General features: G+C 43.1%; 1 protein-coding gene across 5 annotated transcripts in view; it reads right to left on the bottom strand.

The window, feature by feature from the left end:
- Positions 1–2,227: 2,227 nt before the first annotated feature.
- Positions 2,228–25,330, bottom strand: part of gab1 (GRB2-associated binding protein 1) — a 48,922-nt gene continuing 25,819 nt past the window's right edge. For 2 of the 5 annotated variants that reach the window (XM_080520494.1, XM_080520497.1), the window contains 11 exons: positions 18,939–19,067; positions 18,163–18,328; positions 14,629–14,857; positions 13,297–13,982; positions 11,958–12,052; positions 10,585–10,885; positions 8,113–8,205; positions 6,644–6,737; positions 5,857–5,980; positions 4,185–4,313; positions 2,228–4,098 (listed from right to left, as the gene is read on the bottom strand). In XM_080520494.1, coding sequence (XP_080376620.1) covers positions 3,940–4,098; positions 4,185–4,313; positions 5,857–5,980; positions 6,644–6,737; positions 8,113–8,205; positions 10,585–10,885; positions 11,958–12,052; positions 13,297–13,982; positions 14,629–14,857; positions 18,163–18,328; positions 18,939–19,067 — 2,205 coding nt within the window. In that variant the 3' untranslated portion in view covers positions 2,228–3,939. Of the gene's footprint in view, positions 4,099–4,184; positions 4,314–4,893; positions 4,970–5,856; positions 5,981–6,643; positions 6,738–8,112; positions 8,206–10,584; positions 10,886–11,957; positions 12,053–13,296; positions 13,983–14,628; positions 14,858–18,162; positions 18,329–18,938; positions 19,068–23,298; positions 23,412–25,330 lie in introns of those variants that run through there. The other 3 variants (XM_080520498.1, XM_080520495.1, XM_080520496.1) reach the window with 3 other exon arrangements.

Below are 25,330 nucleotides of genomic sequence, written 5' to 3'. Positions count from 1 at the left end.
AAAGGCACGGCCCAGGATGACGACATTATCGGCAATATGGTTCTCACACGTTTGGTATGCAAAAGGTGCCTCATGTGAAAGCTGAAATCCCCATTTCAAACAGAACAACAGTCCAAACATGTCAAATAGTATGTGTTATCCTCTCATCCTATCAGACGCGTCTTGACAGGACATGGGTAACGTCGAAAGTCCACTCGACCACAAAGAGTTTACAATCTGTTGCACAGGACAGCAGTGCATATAAAACTATGCCAGTGTGACAATGACATTTGCTTTAATTAGGGTACTTGCACAGTCATCAAATGTTAAAAAACAACTTGTGTACTGAAGGACAGATGTATATGGAGGGCTGGAGCGTATCACACAAAATTGTAAACCTCCAGATTTATGGGATTAGATGCGATCGTGGAGCCAATCAGTCCATATGCTGGATTTCAATAAACTGGGGGCCTGCGTTCTATCCATAAATCTGTGATGATTAGCCAACAGAAGGGAGTAACAAGTCAGTCCTGTTACAAATCTCATTAAGTAGCAGGATGAAATAAACATACATCATCAATATCAAAGATAAAATGGGACTGATGTGATGTGGGAAATAACAGAACACAAGCACAATTCTGCAGGAAGGAATTTCTTATCTCTAACATTTATTTCATTATTTTAGAACTCATGGCCAGAACTGCATTGCCGAGTTGGTAAACTGCTTTGATTATATAAATCTGTTGTATATTTCTCAACAAAGAGAATAATATGTGAAATCCACTCAGGAATATCTGATGATCTCTGGACACCACAATGAGAACAAGCGCTTCAAAGGCTTAAACCCCCCTTTTATTCATATGAAAGACTGCAGCACATGGTTGCAAGCAGCATTCTTTCTCTTTTTTTTTTAACATGGAAAAAAAAACAGGGGCTACGAAGTTCAGCTAGTAAAAAATAAAAACATTATAGTAATTACTATAACAAAAACAACGCCTTCGTGCAGCCCTCTTGAATAAGCCCCAGGGTGAATTGGCCCATTAGGTACTGTATATTAAGAAAACAACGGAGTAATTTCTCTCTGAATTTCACAAATGAACATCTTGGCTCGGGGAAAAAAAAAAAAAAATCCAAACATATAGATTTCTGGCTCCTAACTAGCCTGTGCAGCTCCCGAGGACGCAGCAGCTCGGTCCCTGAAGTTGGTGGTAAAGAAATGGAAAAGGCTATTTTGGTTGTCAAGATACTGCAGAGTCTGAGGGAGGAGGAACAGAGGCTGCAATGGAGGGAGTGTGGAGTCAGTCTTTCAAACAACACCTCCATCTAGTGGTCAGCTCAAAGCACGTTTAAATCACGAGAACAACTTTGGTTATGCGGTTGTGGCTCTCACAGCTCTTCTCTCCGCTGGTCCACGATAGCAAAGATTAGAGTGGACGACTGATGAAGAAAGCATTCAATTCTGTGTTCAGTGTTTTGTTCAGAGGCTCTTCAACAAATGGAGGAGCTCTACCACATGAACCACAGCCACCCATTAAGGAGAGATAGTGGTCCCTGCTGTTTTTAGATTAAAACTAAAGTTACAAAAGTATTATTGATGGCTAAACCAACTAAAGAACAGTCCTGACAGGCTTATGCCGCTGAACGTTATTCCACCACATTTAGTAAACAGAGACATGCAACCCTTTTCACACCTCCCTACTTTGGTAGGGAGCCCGAATACCTGGAGACTACAGCCTCCCGACTCCACTCCAACAGGGGTCATTCATACCGATGAGGCTTTAAGAAGTAATAGTAGTTTTTAGTTCATCATCTATAGAGTCAATTTCTTCAAAAGGCCCCAAAGGCATATCAATACACATTTTGACGTTGGCCTATTTTGGCTCTCGACCAAACTGGATTTTAAACGAAGCAATCAAGATGTGCTTTGAAGTGCAGACCATCAGCTTTAATTTTGGGGGAATTTCCATCCAATTTAGATGAACAATGTAGAAATTTACAAACCATTTTGTAAGTGCCCTCTACCTTTTTAGAGATTCAAAAGTAACTGGACGACTAATATAATCATAAATCAAGTTGTCACCTTCAATATTGAGTTGCAATAGTTTTTGAGTTTTTTTTTTGCAGTCAATCACCCGTTGCCGTGTTTCATCAGCGCTAAAGCTCTGCCAGGCCAGGACCTCGGTTCTGGCGCTTTGACTCCCCCCCCCCCCCCCCCCCAACATGATTCACAGTAAAACACCACAGCAGCTGCATAAGAGGCTGGATTTTATTTAGTCCACTTTTAAAATTTACATTTTCTGTTGAGATTCATTAAAAAAGATAAAGCATCGTCAGCTTTGCAGTCCGTATCACAAAGAAACTGCCACGAGAAAAGAAGAATGAAGATGACTTTAGTAGGCACATCCTTTAAAAGACACGTGTTAATGTAATCCATGGCGGCGTATGTACAGCGATGACTTAACCTGGTGGTAGCGCGTGCTTTGGGATTTCTGAAGGGGAGCTGACAGGTTAGTGAAGTCCATCTATCCAACCACGTTTTGTTTGCCTGTGAAATATGCATCAGGTTGACTACACGGGGCAGTCCATTTCCCAAAAACTGTATGCCAGCTCAATTTAAAATAAATTACGCCTAAGAGGAGAGAGAAACGAGGAAGAGAGGGGAGAAATGGAACTTGTGAAACTAATTGACCAGCGCTTGTCAAACTAAGCATTTTAGCAGACTCGTAGCTAATGTTCCTCCATATAAATCACGAATACTGAGCGAAAAATGGACTTGACATCCACCCGATGAAATAACTTGAGAAATAAATTAGAAATGGAAAGTTGTATTAGTATAAAGAGTACCTGATTTTCTCTCTCTAGCCTAAGTGTTGATACCTTTGCATAACTTATAGAAAAGCTGTCACGTTCTTTTAAAAACTCACAGTAATTCATTCAATAATCACAAATCCTGATACCATCTAAGACAGGTACGGGATTCTACCCTGCAGAATCCGTATACCTTCGAGTCAAACACACTGGATATTCCATACAAATAAAGGACACTTTTCCTGTTTATATACATAACACTTTTGTACAGTCTTTGCACTTCCATTTTAACAGATTGAAGCATCTTCACTTACAAATGGAAATCAGATCATGTTCAGTGGATTAAATCTCGGGTGAGTTCAATGTTTGATTTTTTTTTTTTTTTAAGCACACAAGTACATTTCATTATGAACTAGTTCAATTTCCTTTTGCATTATAATAAGCAAAATGGAAATCTGGGGGGAAACAAATTTGTAATGTTTTGGGGGTTGTTTTGTTTTTTTTGGGTGTGAAGCTGGCCCTCGACACAGATGCAGCTTGGATAAGCTCCTGTAAAACTGACCTGTGGCCACTGAAACTTCACCCCGGGAAAAGACTGGAAAGAACAACACTGTTAGCCTGATGTGCTAACGACTAGCATTGTCGATAAAAGTACTGTGATCATGTTATCAAGTAAATTTCACAGACACTCCAAAAGAAAAAAAAAAAAACTAAACAAACAAACAACCATCAAACAGCATTACAATTTAAGGAAATGTTAACTCTGGGTCCGCCCATGGGCAATTGAAAGGTGAGCCAAAAAACAGAACAAAACAAAAAAACAAATCTCATCGACATCAGAGGCAGTGAACGTTCAAAGTTTGTGAGTCTGTTTAAGGCAAACCAGACTCGTCTCGTCATTCCACCTGCTTCCATAATGTATACAGCTTATTCCTGGCCCACACCCCTTTCTACATCAGTACACACAGTGCACTCCTTGGCCCGACAGCAGTGTAAACTAAAGATCGTTGAGTGACTGTGGCGCCCTGCTGCAGTGGACACACAGTTGGACCAACTCGTAGCACAACCCAGAGCCTATAGTTGTGCTAAAGGCTCAGCGGTCTGGGGGGTTCGGTGGTGGTGGTGGTGGTGGTGGTGGTGGCGTCGACAGGGTCACTTGGGTCCTTTGGAAGGAGTATCTGTCTCTGTGGACTGGCGGCCGTCGCTCCAGGCCTCCCGGGTGCTCTTGAGGGCCTGCGTCCTTTGCTGGTCCACGACCACGTAGTCGACTCGCTCGTCCGACGCAGTGATACCAGTTCCGTTGCTTTTCGTCTGCGGGGAGACACAGAGCTGCTCTTAACTTGTCTCTAGAGGGAGAAAAGGTGGTTCAAAATGAAGCCGGGCGGCGGGAGGCCTACCTTTCTCGGTGGGGTAGACTTGCCGGATTCGAGATCCAAATCCAGGTACTCGACCTGTTTGTCTCCCTTTGGCTTCACCATCGGGCTACTCCCACCATCCGCAGTCATGGGTGCAGCAAGCTTCATGATCTGCGTGGGCCAAGGTGGAAAATTGAATCGATAGCAGAGCGATGATGAAACACAGGCAGGAGTTTGCTACAGAAACATGTTTGTCACAATAACCCAAAATTCTTGAGGATGCCAAAAGATTTGACCGACAGTCAAGCCAAATCATTTGCTACGGTTTTATAGTTAAATATCAATTCAAGTGGGAGGAAGGCAGAAAGCTGTCAGATTTCACAATAACATGATGATTTAATTTTTTTTTTCAATTTCTGAAAAGGAAATCTACACAACAAGGGTGACTTTGTAGATGCATTCAATACTTTTAGATATTGTGACAACACAGAGGCCTTACAATTCTTGTTAATTGTGAACTACAAGTGAGGTGAAGTTATTTGGACTAGGATGGTGACAAAGCTAGATAAACCCTAAAGGAGGTGGTGGTAAATAATTATGTAAAAAAAAAAAAAAAAAAAAATCACAGCAGCCTGTGTATCCAAGCTTATAGATGACATTTCATATCAGCACAGCAAAAGTGCTCTCCATCCTCTCTGCAACCTCTTGGCTGGACGGGCCATGCAGGTCTAACCTGGCTCCCCCTGCTCACCTCCTCTATGGTGTCAAGTTCCTCCACCTCCCTCTTTACAGGGGTGATGGGGACTGTGCAGTAGAAAGACTCCTCTCTACACAGAGTAAGAAGGGAGCGGTTTCAAAAGAAAGAGAGAGAGAGAGAACAGCAGATGGTTAAGAACAAAACGCAGGGAAAAAGGAAACAGATGAAGCCAAAGAAATAAGAAACAAAGGAGGAGCAGAATTAAAGCGAGTGATGGGGGGGGAAAAGAGGAAGTCAGCAGACAATATCAAAGTAAAATTTTGAGAAAAAACATTGACTGTTAACAGCAAGAAAATAAGAAAACGGTGGAATCGGAAGCCAAGCTGCAAGAAAAAGCGCCCCTGTGGGTGGAGTGGAGACGCCGTCCATCAGCACCTGACTGATTTATCAAGCGTGAAAGTCTGTCGTAGCAGTTTGAGGAATCTTGTCTGAAGAGACTCTTTTTACACATCGCTCAAATAAAGGAAGACAATACCTGAAAGGGCAAAATGAACAAAAATGGAATAATGAAAGCAGAGCGGCAGGAAGAGAGGAAACTGCAAAGAAAAGAAGTGAAGAGGTGAGGAGTCCATCTGCAGCAACCAATAACCTGTCCACGCTAATGTGTGGCGTAGGAAGAGGAGCGAGGCTGGAAATGGGATTTCTTAATAGTCTCAGGTAGATTAAAAAAAATTCGAAGTGGCATTTAATGTTGGACCCTCATTACATTGTGTACCTCATCCTAAATCAGCGCTTATATTTAGTGTGGTTTTTGTTGAATGAAATGGCCTCTGAAGACTTCAATTAAATGAAAGAAGAAAAACAGAAATCACAAAAACAAAATTACACAATTATCTCTTTTTTTTCCCATAGATTTGAATATCTGTGTTTCAGAGAGTAGAAGGGGGGGGCATAAAAAAAAAAGAAGAAGGTGTTCATGCGACTTCTTAAATCAAAGGATAGTTGTGTGTTACATACTGGTTCATCTGTGGACATATTAGAGACCATGGCTACATAATTCTCAGCAGAGTCCTCGGAGTCAGTGCTGGAGGCCGTGCTATGCACTGACGGGGGTCTCGTTGGCATTGGGAACCTAGAGAGACTGAGCAGCATTCACAATGTTTACACACCGACTTCCAAGCAATTACAGTCTCTGGTGAGCACAACATACAACACAGACACAACAGCCACAGCGACGACGCACCGCGGCCAAGAACGGTGTCCCTGCAGCGTTAAGCTGAGAAATAGACCTCGTCTGAAGTAAGCCGGCGTGCTGCCGCCTGTACAGTGCGGCTCTGAGGCAGATCCCACACCTGCTTGTATGAGCGGCTTTGGTCACAGCGTGACCACGGCAATGCATGAGGTGTTAGTGCCTACTTCTTCAGTTAATCATATCCACTACGAAAGGGCATGCTCACACACGCGCACGCACGCACACAAACGCACACACACACACACGCCTGAGACCTAATTGAAACTGTGTTTCGTGTCACTAATACAAAGAGCAAGCACAATAATGCACATATTTGTCAGAACATTCGCTATTTAAGTGAACATAGTTTTGTGGTTTAAACTTCTCCAACTCCACTCTTCTTTATAAGAAGTGAGACACAATGAGTCACCGGAAACAGTAACTCTACTTCAATCTTGATGTGAATTTAAGAAAAAGGCTCACAGAGCGAGCAGAGCAGTGTGAACATGCCCTCGGTTGTTAACGAACTGTAAAACTACAAAAAGACAGGGGATAACTTTTTGGGATACTTACTCCCGAGCGAACGACCGTGTGACAGGCGAACGGACCGGTGTGCTGGGCTCCTCCCATTCAGGCAGTGGTTTGATCTCCAGTGGAGCAGGTTTTCCTAAAGCACAGTACACACACACACCAGTCAGGCACGGCGAAATACAAGCTTATCAGCTCGGACCGACGCCAAGAAAAAATATATGTGGGAAAGACAGACTTTACAAAATAAACAACAATTAGTTGAAAAGTAAGAAGATTCTTCCTTTACGAGTTGACACTTCAGGATCTTGGAGCATCATTTGCAATTACTGCAGAGGATGCATTTTTCAAACAATTTTGACCAAAATGGCAACATAATTTATGTGTTTTTTGTTCATTGACATTGTGGCAGTGAACAACTAGAGCCAATTCAGAACATCCTAACTCACGTAGTGATTTGCTGTTTAAAAAAAACCATTAGGTAGCTGTAAGCCTGGTCCTTTCCTAGATATTGTTGTAGCCAATTGCATCATTTCTTCATTCTGTGAATACCCTCTGGCACTATTCAAATGACATTGCATGCTTGGTGACTTCTGCTCCATCGGGTTAGCTTGGAGAATTATCAGACGTTTGCTTGGACTGCCATGGAAGGCTGGATTGATTCATTATTATTCTGTGGCTCATTAACCTTTCAGAACTGCTCAATCCCAATTGCACTTTATTATTATTATTATTATTATTATTAAAGTGACTTATTGGAACATAAAGAGGCTGCAGAATTGGTGGAATGATGAACCATGAGCTTCTCATGTGAAGTGACAAAGACCTGTGAAGCAAACTTTCTGTAGATGTTTAGCATTGATAGGAGATTACTAACAGTTGGTGTTAGTAATGAAAGACAATCTTTTAGCTGAAGGTAGTTGATGTGTACTGTATACAGTGTGTATACAAGGAGTGCGGGACTGGTTGTGTATTTGTCGCTCTTTTTTATGAGATGGCATCACTATTCCATTTCCTCCGAAAGAGCCATCTGCCTCTTTCCAAAGGCATAAGATTGTTTGAGCTACAGTAACTCTGTGGTGGATGTTGCATAGTAATGTGTGTTTTAGAGGCACAATATGATGAACTGGCAACAAAACCATAAAAAGGAGAAGAAATGTTAGTAGGTTATTTGTGTGACTGCTCTTATGGAATCACATTAAAGTGAGGTTGGAAATGAAAGTAAGGCGGTATTGACGGGTGCATTTTTTAAAGGAATGTTATGACTGTTTATGAGATTTAAAACTGCAACAAATGCACAAGGTGTATACTCATCCATCTCTCGCAGTGGGAGTTAAAATGCTAAGATGACTGGATTATTGTAACAGCTCTGAGATCCAGTTCATATTTTTAGAAGTCACGGGAGTCCGACGGTACACTACTCACGACATGCAAAGGGTCAAGACGAGTGTGGAGAGTGCGTGCAGAAGAAATGTAATCAGATACACAGGAGCAGTTGAGTGCGGTGTACCTACCCTTGCGTCGTCCTCTGGGGAATTCACCTACGGTTTGAGAGTCGGTTCGCTCTAAACCGACACCTTTTGCTCTTATTATTTTAGGACTCTGACCTGATTGGTGAAAGAAGACTTTGCTTATTATTAAAAAAAAAAAAAAAAAAAATCAAAAATTGTGGGTGATCACAACAGTTCAGGTCTACTGTAACAATGGCTCTGCCATGCAAAGCGAAAGACGGGACTTCGCTGACCAGACAAACTTCACCTTCACATACATCCAATCACCTTGCTGCAGGGCACATTTCGCGAGGATGATTGTCATGACAACAGCAGACCCGTACTGCCCAACATGCACCTCACTCCATGCACCACGGCTTCCCACACAAAGGCTGACAATCACAGCTGCGCATGCAAGACGTTCTGTGTATGAGCACTAAAGAGTACAGTGAGAAATCATGTCATGCGGAGACGCACACGGACCAGAAGCGCAGAAAAGGGTTAACTCGGAGATGAGACACATAGCTCCCTTTACAATTACCCCGTGATCACAGCTGCTCTCTGCAGAGGGAAACTTTGTCAATTACGTGCCACAATTTCAAGCTTTGAAAGTTTGATTTCGAAGGAATCACTGAAAGGTCTAAATGAAATGATGCTGGTCTGCGACGCGCCTGTCACAGCTTGGACCACAAACAGCCGAGACGACCAAAGTAAAGAGGAAAGTACAGAGGATTATTAAGGGTCACAGGGATTCTGATCATTTGTGAGAAAAGACAAACTTTTCATGGCTCCTGGTGAATAAAGGGAATGAATAACATCCTGGGATAGTCCTTTGTCATGCTCAACCATCATACGGACTATGGGTAACCATAGTAGTAACATGCCACCTCACATATTATCATGACATACACAATGTCACTTCACATGTTGCAACAATAACCGAAATATTGTCTGACAATACTGCGGTGGACGTGACTGCATCGTGTACCATTTCGTACAACATGTCAACGTCGACTTCAAAAACAACAAAGGTACAAACACTACTTCTGTCCACACTTTGAACCTACTTGGCTTTGTGCTCGTCCCTGTATCATTTTCTTTCTACCCAGATAGAAGCTTCCATCTGCAGCCCAATGGAGGAAAACTTCTTTCAGCCGCAGCAGAAAGTGTGTGAGCTACACTATGATGATATCTGAATGGTGAAGCACTTTTCAAATAGCTCAAATGTGCCTTACAGGAAAATCTCAATAACAACCCAATGAAATATATAATACATTTTATCAATTGCTCTACCAGATAAGAGAGCTTGAATATTCTACAGGTAATAGAAAATGGGTCAAAAGTGGGATTTTACAGGCATATTTATCACTAAATAATGGTAAACGGGCTTGCAATTAAAAATGCAATTGTTCAAGAATAAGAAGTATACATATAAAACACAAAAGTAGATTTTTTTTTTTAACTAATAATTGTGTTTATTAAAATGTGGGTTCTTAGAAATACAAAAGGACTGTGCACACAACCTGAATTTCTAATTTTTACCATTAGCTCCGGAGAAAACCACACTACTCGTCTCGTGTTCCAAATTATTTGAGAGACAAATTGAATATCTTTTGGAGAAATATTTATGAGGTCTGAGACTATGCTGGCCTGTGACACGCGAGCCAAATGGTTTGAAGTAATAAACATATTTTGTACAACTTCTGGACATGGTCAGCCAGGACTGAATGAAAGGGAAACCTTTAACTGAGAAACAAACCCTGTGACCCACTTTCTACACAGGCAATAGCGGGCCCATCCTTTTTGGTTTGTTTACGCGATGATTTGCTTCCCCTCTTTTCCTCTCTTTCCCTCTCGCTGCCCATTACTTGGTCTTTCAATCTGTCCAGATTGCAAATCCTCTTGCAATTAGGTCTTTTAATCAAAGCCTCCCATTCAGATGATGGAACAAAGGGGATGGAGGTGACCACCCCGGGCTTCGGTCACTCCGTGGCACAGCGAGCGGCCCCCTCCAAAACGGTCAACAGAGGCTCACAGGAGCTTGAAGCAAACGTGCTTTTGACAAGGGACTAACTGTGCTGGGTGTAAGAGGATGTAGCGGGGGGTAAACTAATTCATCAGGAGGGGAAATAAGCAGGTCAAGGACAAGGTGGGGATTAATCCACCACACAAAACAAGGAAGACAAACCTCGGGAAGCATTTCTCCACAATAACAAGTGACGAAGCGCAATGAAAAGTGACACTGCTGAGGATCGTTTTTTTTTTTTGCAGACGGTGTTATGATCATGAGGCGGCACGGTGTGAATAGCAGCTGAATATTGAGACAAAGCGCTGTGAGTTGTTGCATTCGTGAATGCTGAGCAAACCGAACAATGTTAGGAGCAACCATTTAGGCTAGCACACCGACCACGAAGCAAAACTTCCACAAACATGTCGGAGACTTATGGAACAAGTAGCAGCCGCACATGCATTTGGACCCATCGATCGTCGTCTCACCTTTGCGGTCAGGTTTTAGATTTCGGTCCACGGGCGGAGGCTGGCAGTCGCTGATCATGGGCCTGCGGGGAGGGGTCTTTGGACTCGATCGGAACCCCATGTGGGCGGGCGGGGGAACTTGTTTGCCGAGTGAGGAGAACTCCATCGTGCTTGGGGTCATGGGCACGTAATTGGGTTCGTGCATTGGCTCTGATAAACTGCCCGAGTGGTGATGCGACGGGGAATTGGCACTCATGGGTACGTAGTTCTGATCGACCTCTTCTGTCGACTGGCTCCCCACTGGCATCATGCCTTTGTTCTTCTGTGGAGCAGAAAGGCAGATGACGAATTAAGTCACAGGTTAACACAAAATTCGAACTTCAAAATGATCAAACGCTTATACTCCATTAACAGGACAACCAGAAGAGTCATGAGTGCACAATGGCTGGATGAGGCTCTTGACTGTGGCCCGAGCAACATACAGATGAAACTGAAAGGAATTTCTAAACTACACAGGAACACCTGGTTGCTCGAAGCACTACTTCTCTACGAGTGAATATTGACTGAAATTTGCTTCTGAACTCTCATGAATGTGTTATACAAATCATTTCAGTGTGTGTAGTGGTTTAGCACTTTCACTACACAGCAAAATCATTCCCAGTTTAAGTCTGGTTTGGGGACTTTCTCCAGGACGTTTGTTTGCTATCCAGATATTCTTGCTTCTTCCACAGTTCAAAAGCATAGGTAGATCATTGAGGACTATAGAGAACAGATCAGCATATCATGAAGGGCTTTGGCTTTCTGATAAGACTCTGTACTGGGTTTTTGTACCAGTTTTTCTTTTGTTTTTTTTTACAAAACAACCGAGACTCTGAGCTCCCTCCTGATTCATTGTCACAGTGCAACGCAAACAGAGTTTAGACGTATAATTGTGCTTTTTGAAGTTTCTCCGTTTGTCAGACGGTGAGACTGCAGCACCAGCTCTTTTCTCAGAAGAATGTGCTAAAGTCTTTTTGCTTTTTCTGTTCCAAGGTATTTATGTTCAGGGGGAAAAAGTGCCGATTCAGGAGAAAAAAAGTTTATCACTTCACAGGAGGGTGACAAGCATGCGGAAAGAAAATGTAAATACTATGATATACAAAGATGATATTCCCAGCTACTGTTTCGTGCATTAAATCACAAAAACACATCTTTGTTGATTACTTCTGAGAGAACATTGGGATATTCAGGTTACTGGTCCATTTGGGTTTCTCTGGAAAGCCCACGTCTCCAACACCAACACCAGATGTAGAAACCCCAGTGGCATGTCATCACTGTTTTCCCTTCTGCTCCAAGCCAACCCAGTTTGTTGTCGAAGATTATAATACACCTGTGATTTCTGAAATGACACTTACAAAGTAGCTGTTGAAGCTTTCATTGAAGTCGAAGGAGCAGCTTTTGTCAGAGGGGAATGATCGGGGAATGTCGTAGCAGTCCTGGGATCCAAAATCTGCAAGAAACAAACATCACTGCAGCACATGTTTATTGTACCTGCATCCACTTGCACGTTGAACCCGAGGGGGTTTTCATTTTCATCAATAAACTCTGTCCACTGCACACAACCGTCACCATCGCTTCCTATTTCATACTATATTTCAAGCCCATTGTTGCAACAGCAATATAGAGGCCCAATTAAAATGTTTTCATGACTGTGCAGATTCAGTTCTTGAGCGGGGTATAGCTCAGCAACTCTGTGCAGGACTTCCACTGTGTACTATATAATCACTGTTTTTTTTGTTTTGTCAGTAGATGCTGATGTTGCTAATGCATTTCACTTACGACCGCAACAACCACAGCAGAGCTATGACAAGCCTGTAAGACAAACGAGTGTGTGTGTGTCTGTCTGTGTGTGTGTGTGTGTGTGTGTGTGTGTGTGTGTGTGTGTGTGTGTGTGTGTGTGTGTGTGTGTGTGTGTGTGTGTGTGTGTGTGTGTGTGTGTGTGTATGTGTGTGTGTGTGAGAGACTAAGTGGAGGCGATATTTACAATAAACACCATCATAGCAGGAATACTGCACCAACAGTGCAAGTAAATAAATAAAATCATATCTGAACTGGGTCAGAGGAACTGCAGTATTTTCTTAATTACTATACATTATTGTCCTCTTGAGATTTTGTTCACCGGTTCTTTACCGCATGTTTCCATCATGTTTTCCCCGACACCTCGAGATTAAATGGCCTCATGTCAAGACAAATATTAACAACATGTGTTTCTTATTTGAAATTGGGAAAACTCACTATGTTCACAAGCCAAAAATAAAAACCTGTGGCACAAACACTTGTGCAATGACATCTGTCACCACAAGAGGGAGGAGTAAGTGGAGAAAAAGAATGCTGAAGAGCTCATCCCCAACAACTTCCTACCCCATTTCACACCTATATTTGAAAAGGTTTCAATCAATTAAAAAAACCTGGAGTAAAAAGAAAAAAACAAAACAAAAATTAAAAAAAAAACTGTTTTGTTGTGCTTTCCTTGGATTTCAATTCAACAATACTTTAACTTTTGTTTCATGTGGTGCCGGGGGTCTGTTCCACTGAACCATAGATGGGGAGCCTATGATGATTGTGAGGGCCTGTTACATTAAATAGTAACCAAGATTAAAAATTGATGCCGAGTCATCTAACAGGAATAAATCCTCCATCAAAAGAATTCAAAAACATGCAAAGGACTTTGCAGAAACAGTGTCTCAGACAAACCTTTGCGGAGGCGTAAACTGTCAACAGTGCCAATAGTGTTGCTGCGTAAAGCTTTACTCCCAGCACTTGTAGGCACACAGTAGTTTCCATCCGTCTCCGAGGCTGAGCGAGGCACGCAGTAGGTGTCCGTAGGTGAGCGCTCAGCAGGGGGCGGAGGAAGTCCCGAGGAGGAGCTGAGCAAAGGCTTGGGCGGTCTTGGCGGAGGCACGACGTCCCCCCCGCTCTCCGAGCCTCCGACCCCCGCCGACGACGACAGCGTGCGGGGCACCTGGTAGGTGCTGTTTGCACCCGGTGTGGGCGGGATGTCGTAACTGATAGAGAAATTACGCAGTTGCGTCTCCATCGAGGGCTTCCGCGACGGCGTGTTAAAGACGTAAAGGTCGGCGGCATCCCCGCTGTCTGGAGGAGCTGGGGGGGAGGAGGCCGACTTGGGAAGCAGCACAGTGTCCTGGGAGTAGCTGCGAGGGAGGTGATAAAGTCCGCTGTCGGTCGAGAGCGAGGCACCGCGTGACGGGGGCGAGTCGTAGATGGAAGGAGCGGAGACGGGAGTCTGGTGCTGCGGGAAGAAGCCGTTGTGCGATGTGTGCTTCGCCGAAGAGGTTGAGGATGTAGGCGTGCGGTGAGACGGGAGGTTGTCGTTCAGGTCTGTCTCTGAAGAGGTAGACTTGGAACACTCAGCATGTGTTCTGAAATTGGAACACAGGGCCATCCAAAAATCAGTAGTCATCATCGAAACATGATGCTTTTGGAGGAGCTGACAAATAAATAAATCCACATGGTCGTAGACTTCACACCACTGACTGCAAGATGCAGTTAGTACAATCAGTATATATCACCTGCCATACCAGCGTTTTTGTGCAGACATCAAGTAGAAAACGGACATACATGTTCGCTGTTGGGTCACTTGTAAACATGCGGGCGGTAACAACCATAACTCAAAACTGTTGTTAATATGAAATTGAGTGGTGCATCGAGTGTTTGTGTTTGTCGTCGGCACACGCGTTGCACTCCACACAAGCGGGCAGTTCCAGCCGGATAGCCGGCCACTCACAGACTAGCCTGTGGAGGAAGTGTCTTGCTCTCGCACTCCTCCAGGAGCAAATACTCCTGGTCCCCCTCCACCGGAGAGTGGCGCTCCACTGAGCTACAGGCAGCACACAGCAGAGACAAGAACAAGAGTCGCAGCGCAGATGAGATGCACAGAAGGAAGAAATGGTCTGTGGACTGTACAGCAGACAGACGCTGGCTTCACAGTAAGAACCCCCCCCACCCGCGCTAAAGTGAAGAGAATATGTAATCAGAGTAAGAATACGTGGACACTAAAAAGCGCACCTGTTTGGTTCGGGCTTTTTGCTCTCACAGTTGGCCAGCCACAGGTAGTCCTGGGGCTCCTCTGAGCTGGACTGAGAGTCGAGGTGTCGCACGCTGACCGGCTGGTACGGAGGAGGCACGCTGGAAAGCACTGCTGCTGCCGGGCCAACAATATTACCCAGAGCTGGATGTGGGGGGGTGTCCACCACCAGCCCTCCGGCGGCAGACTGGTGAGCAGCTTTGGCAGCTTCTGGAGGAGGAGAAAGAGAAGACTGAATAACTATGGTTTGTCCTAATTAGTGTGTGAAATGCGAGTTTTACACAGCCAATGTCGAACCTGCATTGACAAAATAGAAAAAAAGAATGCCTCTATTTCTGTGGAAAAACAACAAGCGTGATGGGGAAACATTATGACGATGATTAAAGTAGCCACAAAAACAAAAAATGCCAGCAGGGTAAATTCAACTCAAAAGGTTGTACATGTACTGTCATTTGTTTTGAGGAAAAATGGAAGATCTAAAGATTCCTAAATAATCCTGAAAATGTGTTTTAGCTCTACTTTACATCCATAATCTAGACCACTATAGTACACTATAGTTTATTTCAAAGTGCGATTTTATTATTGGATATGGCAGAGACCTTTGAGTTTCACTGGTATTAAAGATTAGAGTTTTTTTTTAATTGACTAGTTAAATAAAATGGAGGTACAACAGTCGGTTTGAATACCCAATGTCACGACGACAACTTCAGTATGCAAAAATAACGTTATCCTCAATGTCATTGTCGCAGAATGACCAAGAATCTGAGTTGTTCTTGGATGAATAACGTGTAGAGAAAAAGGTCCGGTAAAGAAATAGATAAGAATGTGGTCTGCTGCAGAGTTTTACCTCCATGAGAATCATCATGTCATTCACGGACAGCAGAAATGTTTACTCTGCCTTTGGTTGAAAACGTCTGTGTATAACAGTCTTTACTTCATTTTCATCACGGCTTTAAATTTGGATTACAAAGAAAACGATGAAGCCCTTTATGTTTTTATTCCGCTAAAGGAATCAATCATTTCAGTCCGACTTAAATTTTTATTCAAACCTGCTTTCAACATTTGATTGCGCTTTTCTGTTTCCAGCTCCTGCTTTTTCTGTTCACTCCTCTCATTCTCTTTGTTCTCATTCCATAGTCGTCATTATGTTTACGTTTGTTATTGCGAATAAACACATCAAGTTGCATTACTGTTAAAATGTGTGATTTCTTTTCATATTTGTGCTACTGAACCCCCAGTCATCACAGGGGCCAGCGCATCCTGTTAAGACAGTCCAGGTGTTATTGGTGACCGATAATATCTAGATTTATATTCTTCTATCCTAGAAAAACAGTTGCTTCGGTGTGGAACATGTACTTAAAGCATTTCACCACATTATACTATGCATAGTACGCATGCATACTATGGAGCGTGTGATAAAATAAAGGACTCGACTTGTTAAAGTCAACTCTGGCAGAGTAAACTTGGACCCGGCTGTTCCCTAGCAACACACCTCCAATATTACGCTCTGTGTTCAGAGGCAGCCTTTTGACCGACATTACATCAACTTTACGTCTCAATAACGTCTGAACAGATACGGCTGATCAACGAGGGTTCGCTCTAATGATATGGCACCTGGAGGGCAGATTTCAGACGCCAAACTCCACCACAAATCGAAGGTGTTGCTTTGCAGTTGAAACCACCTCCTCGAGGGATCCAACAAGCCACAAACTCACTTTTTTCATCCAGCAAAGGTCCGGTGTGAATTTTTTTTTTCTTTGCATAGTATTTTGAGGTAAGGAACACTGGCGCCAACAGCCAGTCTCAAACTAAAGTCTGCTGCAGTCACTGCTGTGAATTCACAAAATGAGACTCCAGATTCTCTCATTTCATGTTCAACGCCAAATTTGCAAATGAACTGAGAGCTGTTTTTGTCCATGAGCAGTGAAACTACAGAATTTTGCCATTCACATATCTTACTAAACAGAACATATTCAAGGTCTCCACTTTGTCACATTGAAAATGACAAAATATCCGAGTCTTTTTCAGCTCCTTCTGTTGAGCGGCTTGTTGTGAGCTGCTGAGAGCCAACATGGCCGATGCTGGGTAAAATATATGTCTTTCGTTCCACACTGCTCTACTTCTTTCCCACCTTCTTCACAGCTTTCCTCCCACTCTCTTCTATAACTGATTTGGTGTTAGCTCATGCAAGGTCCTTCAGCTCTCTTCTTTTAAACGTCAGCATCTCTCTCTCTCTCTAAATTGAATCATTTGCTCCCGTCTTCTCCTCTGCAGCCTCCTTCTCATTCTGCCATTTGTTTGTCAAAGCTGTAAGTGCTGAATCATACAAGGGAAAATCCCCCCTCCATGCACTAATCTATACCTCCTACACTGTCTCAGGGAGATTCATTCCCCCGGCTCTCCTAATGTTCCTCCATCTAATATCTGTCCTGCTATGAAGCACTCCAGCGTGGCCAGCCACACACGACAGAGGAGTGGGAGATATGTGAGTAAGCGCAATACAGAGAGCCAAGGATACTCTTTTGTGATAAGAACTGCTCAGAAGGCTATCCGTCTTTATACCTCGCCCCTCCTTGAACAGCCTGTTAGTTTGTACAACAGGGTTTTAAAAGCAAGTTCCATTAATTCTGTTCAAGTGCCGCCATGAATGTCATTATCAGGGTTACCCTGCAACACCGACAGGACTGGAGGCGCAGTCACAATACTGTGGAGACGACGGCCTTGGAGAAGCATAACCAGTGAGTCAGTTGGCAGGTTTGACGTGTACCTTCTTCCACTGAAAGATTCTCGGTGGTGTGGTGCACCAAACAGCATTGGTGCAAAGTTCTCATCACAGCAAAAATACTCGTGTAACAAGTTAAAGACGGTCGAAGACTACTGAGGAATGACTACAAACTAGCAAAAAGTATTAATTAGTCTCAGAGAACGAGTATGAAATAAGAGCAAACGAGAGGGAATGAAAACCAGATAGGAGGGGAAGAATGAGAGAAGGGCAGTGAGGCCAACAGGCACACAATGCTACAATTATCCAGTACTGGGAACAAGGGTAATGTGAACTTCAATCCAACACATGGATCAACACATGGATCATTAGACCTTGGCAGAGAACTATGAGGAATAGAGGAATTGTGGCACATTCAGCTTTTTTGGGGGGGGGTTATGGTTAAAAGTAAAGTTAAAATGCTGGTTGCAATTGTACTGTACAGAAATGCAACCGCATCACTGGATACAAAGACAAGAATGAAAACTTTTCACAGGTGATCCTCGCTTTTGAACTTTCGACCCTTACTGGAGTGCACTCATATGTCGTCCAAAAAAACCAAAAAAAACTGCTTTTTGGTCTTTAGGACATTCAGAGGAGACATCCTGATATTTCACATTTGATGACACAGCTCCATCAGGTGTAAAAACTCTTGTCATTGTTATATTCACTTTGTTTTTGTGTGCAATTGGTCAGGGTGAGGTCACATTATTTTAATGTTCAGTGTCAAACCAACACCGCTGTGTACTCTTACCTTCATCCGTGGGATTGAAACCGCAAATGTCGCAGATGTGGCGCACCCACTTGTTCATCTCGTCTTCAGTGTCAGCCACCAGGTAGAAGACACGGTCAATGGTCTTGATGTCAAATATGAAGCTGTGCTCCAAGTCTTTTTTGCTGAATGTCAGCCCAGCATCCACCTGACAAGAACAAAAAAAACAACTGCTTGATAACACATTGCACAGGGCAAAGCATCACAATGTGTTAACAGTCAGTCAAGCATAGAATTAGCAATTTCATGCATTGAAAATAGAGTGTAATGGCAATTTGTTAAGAGGTTATTAAATAATTAGCCCCAATTTCCCTCATTTGTTCAATCATGCTGAGTAACATCCGATTTTCTGATAATATTAGGTGTTGGTGAAAGCTTTCAAAATTTTGGGGCTGAAGTGCCAGAAAAATCTGTCAATATTTATATCTTTCTTTGTAGTATTTGTGTTCTTTTATTGTGTGTTACAACAACGCAAATACAAAGGCTCGACAACCGATGAAACACTGAAATATTTTCTCAAAACAATACGTACAATCAAACTTGTGTCAAGTTTGAAAAACGAAGATTTCTATTCATTGTGCCGACACGAGTGACTCTGAATCGGTCTGAAATGTCGTTACAACACTGCGAGCGCATGAATGGATGTGACATGTGGGACACAAAGTGTGCTCATTCAAAAACTGGACACTGAAGTATTGTTGCAAACGCACAAAACTTGAGACTTCAATATGCAGGATGCTTGTGATGAGAAACCTTACCTGCTCGCACAAGTTGAGATCAATCACACGGATGGGCTTCTTTGTATGGTCATTCTTGTAGTACTCCAACACGTCTGGGTCGCCTGTCAGACGGCCACTGCGCAGAACAAACCACCGCTTCTTCCATGCCTGCAGGGCGAGCACAGAAACGAGGCCAAAGGTTTTTTGTGTGTGTTCTTACAATGACGGTTCCATTCCCAGATGACCACGGGCTGGCCAAAATGCTTTATTTTTCTCAGTTTAGCCAATGTGCCCTAGCATAGCTTGTGTCTCTGTGTGCACTCTCCGCCAGCTGCACCGGCCTCGCTGAAGAATGGCGACAGCCAGAGGGAAGAGGCCCGCAACCAGAAATATGTGTCTGGGATAACCAGAACAAAAGCCACATAGTTTGGTCTAGCACCCAGACCGGAGTGACTGACCAATTCTATAAAGAGAAACAGGCAATTAGCTCTTTTTCTTTCAAATACAATTTATTGTCTGCAAGAAAAAGGCACTAAATTGTAGACAAAGTAGTTCAAAACACAGACACAACAGATATGAGAGGGGGGTGGGGGGAAAGTGAGAGCCAATAAAATCTGACTTTAGTCTGAGCACGTAAGAGTTTATGAATGCAATCCTCATAGTCAAATGAACTATAATAGCAATAACAGAGCACTTGTACCTCTTGTTATCCAGCATAATTAAATATATTGGCAATAGATGATTATTGAGGTCATGTTGACACCAGCGTGATCAAAACCCCGCCGGTGTCACTTTAATTAGATCATTATTATTCACCGTCAACATTCAAACACACTGCTCCAGACCTCGTTTACATATCAAACACAACTGTCGTATCACTGCTTCCTGTTTAAAGGACAAAGGTCACGGGGGAAACGACTCGTCTTCAGGTGTGCGACACAAAGCCGGGATCGGGGCTGTTTTTGGCACTGCAATGACTCCTGCTTATAGTTTCTTTAAGGAAACACAGCCAGCAGGAATCACTTGATTGTAGACACAAAAGGGGCCGTGAACTCCAGATTTCGCTGAGTCATGGCAGTTGGGCCGAACATTTATGTTGTTAGTGCTCAAAATAAGATCTCCACAAAACAGAAGCATGAGCTGTCTGGGAGGGAAGAGAGAAGTGTGTCATAAGATTTAGGGGATTTAACTGAAGAGTGTTTCACTTCCTTCTGGCTGCTTACACCAGAAACAACCTTCATTAACCAAGAGTTTTTTTGTGAAACTGGGATCACCACAACACGATCGGCGATAGAAAACCAGATTATAACCGAGTGTTGTTTGAAATGAGAGAGGCAACCATCACCGACATCAGACAGATCAGAAAGTGCAGCGTGTGACTGTGCGTGAGGAATGCATACTAAAGATGTATTGTTGTTGTTTTGGGGGGTGAGATTCTGACCACATTAACAATGCTCTGGGTTTGGGCTTTTTTTTTTTCTTTTCCCCCCGTCTTTCAGCTGTTTTTTCATCCACAGGGTGTCCCTTTGTTTGTGGGCCAAAGCCTCACCCTGAGACAGCATGAAGACCACCAAACCTTTTCCTTCACAAACAGGATGAAGAAAAAGTAAACCTGCTAAGCTCCTGGATCTTAGGCTACGAGCACAGCTCAGCACACTCCTTATTGCAATCACAGAGACAAAAACGCAACACACACACGGAAAGAATCAGAAGAAGATTCACATCTTGCACGGACACAGTCCACCTGCAAAATAGTGCACGGTTCAACACATTGACAAAGGTCTGCCTTACTTAATTGGAAACACACTTAACACTTAAACCTTAACTGGAGGAAAATTCCATATTTTGAGGAAGGCCATCTCGAAGGTTTGATTTACCAGTAAAAGCTCAAATGAAACGGAACAGCTCTGGCGTGAATGTGATGTGGTGGCTGGACAAAGCCTGTGGGTGTGGAGAGGGAACCTCTCTCACTCCTGCATGTGACAAAGCGATCTCGGGTCAAGTTACCCTGCGGGGAACAGAAGGACCAAGAGCTTGGGTTACAGCGAGGCCGGGCCCGCCCAGGGTGAGAGTGTGGACAACTGGGCGAGTCATGAACGTTGAAGACAAGAGACAGCGCGGGGCCGCTCAAAAAAAAACCAAAAAAAAAAACCGGCTTCACAGTTTTGATGTTAACATCTCTTAGTTACCGAAACAATAGAATTTTCAATCCAAACTGCATGGATTAAACTCTATGGATACTCCTGTGAATAGTCCAGCGTATTCACCAGTGACCTGGCTTGAGACTCATTTTGGTTTGATGAGCAATCTAAGTGTGAGGAGAAAATAGTTGGGGTCTGGACAGCAGCAACAATTACAAGCACTCTGTCTGTCTATATGGGCATTGTTTTTCGGACTTCAGACTCGCGATGCAATTCTGGCATCGTGACAATGTGAGAAAAAGCTATCTGCTGCTCAATCAATCACCTGGAGGAAAGTCATGCCTTCATGGAAATTCAATTGAGACTTGGGCGCAGCAACTCGTATTGCAAATGTGCATTATGACTCATTGAAGTGTTAATAATTGTGACGCTTATCTGAACATTTTGCTGAATTAAAACTGAATATGTAAGAACTTCCATACACATTTCTGTTACCGCAAAATAAAACATTACTGCTCATGGAAAAACCTATGGTGGGAAGACAAACCAACTATCTATTAATTTCATCAAATATGCATCCCCAATCCATGACAGGGCTTAAACAGAGTGACAGACAGTCATCTGTACTCAAAAATCCCAATTACAGTCAATTAAAAGCCACTAATTAACAAACAAGCATGTATTTACAAAGTGAGAGAAAGCCAGACTATCAGGAGAAAATCCCCGAGCAAGTATCACAGATTTGGCTAGAAATGAAAATGCTAGATCAACTTGATCTGTAGACTTTGTTTTTTTTGATGGATATTGTCTCCTGTCATAATCAGGACTCAAACCTGGGTCGTCCACACCGGGCATAAGGCATCACAATAGCCCACTAAATCAAAAGAGTAACCATAAGTTCAATAAGACACATTTTATATTCAGTTATATTTGAAGTGAATATGTTAATTATCCGTAATTCAAGTCTCACAGAATACTACTTAAAAATACTTCCCCCTTCCAAAAGCACGGTGAGCTTAAGGTTACTGCATTTGTCATTTCTAAGTTTGTGCAATCATTTTACAAATGACATAAATCTGTAATTATTATAACAATAAAAAAAAGATGACCAAAACTGCTAACACTAAGGACACATTAAGAAACAGTCCCCTAAAACATTTTAAAGATATAAAAGATTCACATTCTGAAAAAAAAAAAAAGGTTCATCTCATAAATCATTCAAATCTAGTTGTTTTAGATATTCTGCCACCGCCTGTAACGTGCCTACAGACTGTGGTGTCTCGTAGATGGCAAGCTGTGTGATAGCTGGAGCGTCTTCCCTCCATCTGTGGACTTTCACACAGTTTCTCTTATGCACAATTATGCATACTTGTGCTTTTCTACCTCCTATTCAGCACTACATGTGAACAAACTGCACGCACGTATACAAGGATACACGGAGGAAAACATGGGCCGCAAGCAACAAGTCCACAGAGGCAACGGAAGTGGTGCGTTTCACCGACGAGGGTGACACCAGAGGAAAGTGGTGGGAATCAGACCGAGGCAGGAAACCGGAGAACCAACTTGCATGTAACCCAGTTAAAATGTAGCAGTGGTCAGTAATCAGATTTCTCTTCATTTTAATACCAGTCCATTTAAATGTATTGGAGATATAAACCTCAGCCTGGAGTGTGTCTTTTCTCATGGTATATTGGTGAGTTTAGGCTGAAAAAAGAATTTGGGGGGGGGGGGGGGGGGGGGATGAGGCACCACGCAACTTTTGAGTGAGATAAATCAGAGTAACCACAGACTAACTTTGTTACATTTGTCGTTTAACTTTTCTGTCAGTTAAACAAACTCAGCAATCCGTGACTGCGAGGAGGCATCATGATTTGCATCACTTACAAATTGGGTTTTTGGAATACTTTAACCACCAGAGATGTGTTCTGCACTCTTAATCATGGTGGCAACATGCTCTATGATATAATCAGAGCCATCCTTTACATCCTGCCAGTGTCTGGAGACAGACACTGCAGTTTCAATTGTTTCTAGATTGAATGAACTCGGTCCCTTGCTTACATTATCAAGAAAGACCAAGCATCAATGACAATGAAAAGACTCAAACAAAGTTTGACATCAGTTGTTATCATATAAAAGCTCAACACAAAACATCACAAGAGCGTTCAAACCACCACACACCACTTTGAACACAACATAACACAAATCCACTGTGGGAGATTTGTGAGCCACACACTGAGTAGTTGTTTTGCCATACATACCTCATGTCAGTGCTCATAATTTATATGATGAAGGGACCAGTCCTGCTTTTTGTTTTGTACATTCCATAGTAGTCGTGTTGCATTCAATTGACTCCAAAGTGGTCTCAGACGGACTTCAGCGCTCTGTGACTACAGGACACGCGCATATCTATTCAAGTCTTCCTTCATTCACCAACAGATTCTGACCTTTTCAATCACAGAGCCGCTTCAGCTTATTGGAGTCCAGTGTTTGCTGCCCCGGGGCTGGGAATGGGACAGCATGGGACGATACCGGACTGGGATGGGGAGGGCTCCCCCAGCATGGCAGCTGTGCCTACCAGCCCCTCTTTATCTATCACCCCCCCTTGCTTCAAAAGCATGTCCTCTGATAGGATGAAACACAGGAAGTCACCCTCCGTTTGCCCTCCCAGATCTTACAGCCTATGAAGAGGAGGTGGCAGACAGAGAGGACATTGAGGGGCTCGCTAAGATGATGAAAGAGGAAGGGGAGGGTGGGATTGTGAAGATGCCAAATGAGTAGAGTCACACTGTCATCAGATGCCTCCTAACGCAACATCACAGGATAATGTGAAAGGCAAAATTGGCGGGAGAGACTTTCATAGAAATCAAGGCCTCCACAATGTTCAATGCACAACAAAAATATACAGATTAATCAGTCAAGCGATCCAGACTGGTGCCAAGAGTTGCCATTTACTTTACTGTGAACAGATGTGCCCCCACCAAAATAAACATGGGACGATCACAACAATGACACAATTACGATGCAGCCTACTGAAATATTGGAACTAATTGTTGTGGAGTAAAGTAAGTTCATAAAGTCTTCCTCTGTCTTAAATAAATCTTGGAGATCTGTTAAACACCGTACAAAGCCCATTGATGAGCTAGAAAGACTGAAAAAGTACGGAAAAATCTAACTACAGTTTAATTGTTCGGTTAGACGGCTGGTGATTCATTTAATTCAGAAAAAAACACGCAATACCAAATTGAAATGTTGAGTTGCCAAGCAGTTTGCACTCAGTTTATCAACTGTAAACACCACAACAGCACCTAAGCGGCTATGTCTTTCCAAAACAAAACCAAGGGGGGGGGAAAACCCCTACTACTGACCTCAAGCATGAAGCGACAGTCAGCAGCGAGCCAAGAAAAATTCCAGCAAATAACATTTAGTGGACAGTTATTTCTTTCCAGTTGCCATAGCATCGATTTATTACTTGTATCAGCCAAGAAAGAATGCAGAATGTTGTGAAGACTGGCATCAATACATGACTACATCCCTCCACTCTCTTGTAACGTTTAGGAAAGCACAAAAAGCTACAGCACTTTCTTATGAGGGCTGGGGAAAGTAATGCTCGGACCTCGCTCACCCAGAAACGCCAAAGTCCATAATAGTGGTAATAAAAAATGACCCCGCAGTGCGCCGATTACAGACTTCACAGGACTTGAACTGATGTCTATGTTTTAGCCTGCAGCAGCTTAAAAGAGGCAGTGTGGCCAAATCAGTCTCCCACTACAAGGGTTTGATCTCATTTAGAAGCCTAAACGAGTGAATCTAGTTGCCAGTGAGCCACCCTACCGACGCCACTCAAGTTCCACCAACTACAATTTCACTGCATTGAGAAAGCTGATTGTGCTTCACGGTTTAGAAAGATTAATGCAGCCTAAAAGGTTTTTAAGTGCACTAATTGCAAAGGCACCATCGTCTCAGGCTGTTAAACGGCATACTTGTAATCATCCTCCATAACTCCAATGGTAAGGCAATAGCCCGTCATGTTTTTGTAAGAACTGAAACATGAGGCACAAGCAAACGTAACATCTATATACCGTATCCACATGAAAAGTAACAGCCGTTGCTTGTTTACTACTAGTTATTAAGTGTGACTTGGCACAACACATTCAAAAGAAAAGCGCAGCATGTGATGGTATTGATCCCAATCAGTCGTTGTCTTGGATTAGTTTGTAAGATTACTTCATGCGAAATTAGCACGACTTCACAAACACTATTTCACACACCGTCAGCTGCAAATGCTCACGA

The sequence above is a fragment of the Blennius ocellaris genome (genome assembly GCF_963422515.1).
Source record: "Blennius ocellaris genome assembly, chromosome: 3".
NCBI lineage: Eukaryota > Metazoa > Chordata > Actinopteri > Blenniiformes > Blenniidae > Blennius > Blennius ocellaris.
Note: the sequence above shows the minus strand (reverse complement) of the source record. Positions and strands in the feature narration are given on the sequence as shown.